Source organism: Trichinella spiralis, assembly GCF_000181795.1.
Source record: "Trichinella spiralis strain ISS 195 chromosome Unknown Scfld3515, whole genome shotgun sequence".
NCBI classification, from domain to species: Eukaryota; Metazoa; Nematoda; class Enoplea; order Trichinellida; family Trichinellidae; genus Trichinella; species Trichinella spiralis.
This window is the reverse complement of record NW_003530454.1, coordinates 1-2695: the sequence shown is the minus strand read 5'-3', so window position 1 is coordinate 2695 and position 2695 is coordinate 1. Positions and strand designations below refer to the sequence as shown.

The following is a 2695-nucleotide window of genomic DNA, read 5'->3' as shown; positions in this document are numbered from 1 at the left end:
TTAACCGCACTTCTTCCCGTGGTGATCCAGAACCTTTTCCGAGTCGCGGCCAGAGTTTGGTCTATTCCAGCGTGCAGCTGTTGCTCATGGACCTGCTGAATCAGCAGCTTCACTACTCCGTCACCGTGTGGGAGTAGCATCGGATTCCTGGTTTCTCGAGGCAACTCAGAGAAAGCCAGACGACCACCCACGCGCAAGATTCCAGCTTCGTCCAAGTAGGGATTGAACTGCTGGAGATCCTTCCTGCGGTGACTCCCTGGTCCGTATGCGCTCACTTGGACTTGCCTGATCCAAGTTTTCTCAGCTTCCCGCAACTCAGGCACGGTCAGGCCACGGGCCTTCCGTCGCAGCTCCATTGGCAATCTTGCATTGAAGATGAACCGCAGGCACCACGCAGTGACCCGTACCAACCTTCCATAGCTGCTGTACCGCGCCACATCCATGACCGACCAAAGGTCAAATTTCACTGAGGCGGTCATGACTAAAGCCGTTTTTCGGCTTTCCAACGCCATGTTTTCTGGAGTCTTCCCGTGGCCGATCTTCAACCTTGGCCACGCACCCTCATCCAGCTGGAGCCACCTGGGTCCTAAGTGCCACAGGCTTCCAGCTGCCAACTTGGAAAGAGGGCATCCTCTGCTCGCTAAATCCGCCGGGTTGTCTTGCGTTGGGCAATACCGCCACGAATCAGGGGAAATAATCTCCTGGATTTCTCGCACCCGATTCGAGACGAACGGCTTCCATCGCTGCGCGTCGCTTCGTATCCAGCACAGGGCCACTGAACTGTCGCTCTAGCAGAAGCAGCTCCTGATCGGTAAGTCTGCTTCCCGTTTCACATAGGAAACCAAGCGAGCACAAAGTAGAGCTGCCATTAGTTCCAACCTGGGCAGACCCAACTTCTTTATCGGTGCCACCCTAGACTTCGCAGCGATGAACCGGACTTCCACCTTGCCGTTCCCATGCATCAAACGCAAGTAAACTACGGCCCCGTACGCGCTGCCAGACGCGTCGGCGAAACCATGGAGGTCCATATAGGCCACTTCCATGAGCGAGCATTGAATGCAAGCCCGATCGATGCTGACTTGAGACAGATCAGCGAGCTCACCTTTCCAGTTCCTCCACACAGCCGCGACTGGAACCGGCAACGGGTCATCCCAAGAGGTTCCCTCCTGCCACAGCAACTGGAGCAACATCTTCGCCCGAACGGTAAATGGTGTCAAATACCCGAGCGGATCGAAGATTGTTGCAGCCAGGCTCAGAAGAGTCCTCTTGGTGTCCTGTGCCTCCGCGTCGATTTTCAGCTGCCGGAATGAGAGTTGATCCGACTTTGTATCCCACAAGACGCCTAGCGTCTTCCAAAGTCGACCTGCCGGCTTCGGATCCTTTCCGAAAGGCAGTGCTCCGTCGTATCCCACGACACTGGAGCAATTACTGACGAACCCAGTCAGATTGAATCCACCCTTTCCGAACAGACTCTTTGACTCCTGTACCAACTTCTTCGCCACTTCGATGCTGTCGCAACTGAGGACGAGGTCGTCGACATACATGTTCGAGGTGATCAATCTGGCCGTCTTGTCACCCGCATGCTGACTCTTCTCGGCATGCGTCCGGATAGTCTGAATAGCGAGGAACGGCGAGCAAGTCAGCCCGAAGCACACTCGCGTCAGCCGATATTCCCTTGGAGCCTTTCCTCCTCTAGCGCCTCTCCAAAGGAACCTACATGCGTCCCGGTCTTCCGGGTGAAGACCCACCTGCAGATACATCTTCTCGATGTCTGCCTGTAGTCCGACCCGGAAGCGACGAAAACGCAGCAGGATTCCCATCAGATCGACGTGGAGATTCGGTCCGGACTCCAACTGATCGTTCAGCGAGGTTCCTCGGTGCACCGCCGAACCGTCGAACACTATTCGACATTTCCGACCCGTGGTGCCTTGCTGGTACACAGCATGGTGAGGCAGGCACCACGTTTTTCCAGGCGTCTTTGATGCCGGTGCTTCCTCAGCCCATCCGTTGTCAAAGTACGACTGCATGACAGTTGTGTAGTCTTCGTCAAGTCCGGAATCTCTGCTCAGCCGTTTTTCCAGGGATCGGTATCGCCGAATTGCCGTGGCGTAGTTATTCGGCAAGTTGGCCATGCCAGGTTTCCACAGCAGTCCCACTGAGTACCGGTTTCCGTCAAAGGATAGGGATTCTTTGAATCGCCGCTCCATCTCAGTCTGACCGGACTCAGTCTCCGGGGGGAGGATGCCAATTGCTTCCAACTCCCAGAACTTCCGGAGGGCTGCATTCAGACTGTCATCCGTTCTGATACAGTGGACTCTGTATTCCCGTTCCCTTGATAATGCCGCCGGACCGCAGATTATCCATCCGAACCGGGTCTCCACGGCTACCGGGTCACCATCTCCACCACGGATCACCTGCCTTCCAAGGAAGCGGAAATAGCTGTCCAATCCGATGATGACATGGACTGGTGTCAGTTCTCCGACCTCCCTCGTCAGGTTCAGATTCTGGAGATGAGGCCAATCCTCTGGAGACACTGGTGTCTGCCAAAGATCTTCGCAGAGTACCGGGGCTGTCATCGCTTCCAGTTCGTACCTTTCCCCAGCGTGTTCTCCGCTGACAGGGCTGAGCCAAAGGCGAACCAACCCTGGGTGTTTGGCAGCTTGATTCTCGAGCCACCAACACCGGCAGAAAGAAA

The 2695-nt window shown here is 55.7% G+C and overlaps 1 protein-coding gene across 1 annotated transcript; it reads right to left on the bottom strand.

The window, feature by feature from the left end:
* Positions 1-5: 5 nt before the first annotated feature.
* Tsp_12681 (Pao retrotransposon peptidase superfamily) lies at positions 6-2644 on the bottom strand (the record flags this gene model as incomplete). Its single annotated transcript, XM_003367885.1, is given in 4 exon segments — positions 6-701; positions 733-862; positions 880-1748; positions 1788-2644. Coding segments are annotated over 4 exon segments (2552 nt in total), but the record flags the coding sequence as incomplete, so codon positions are not given.
* Between the last annotated feature and the right edge of the window lie 51 nt (positions 2645-2695).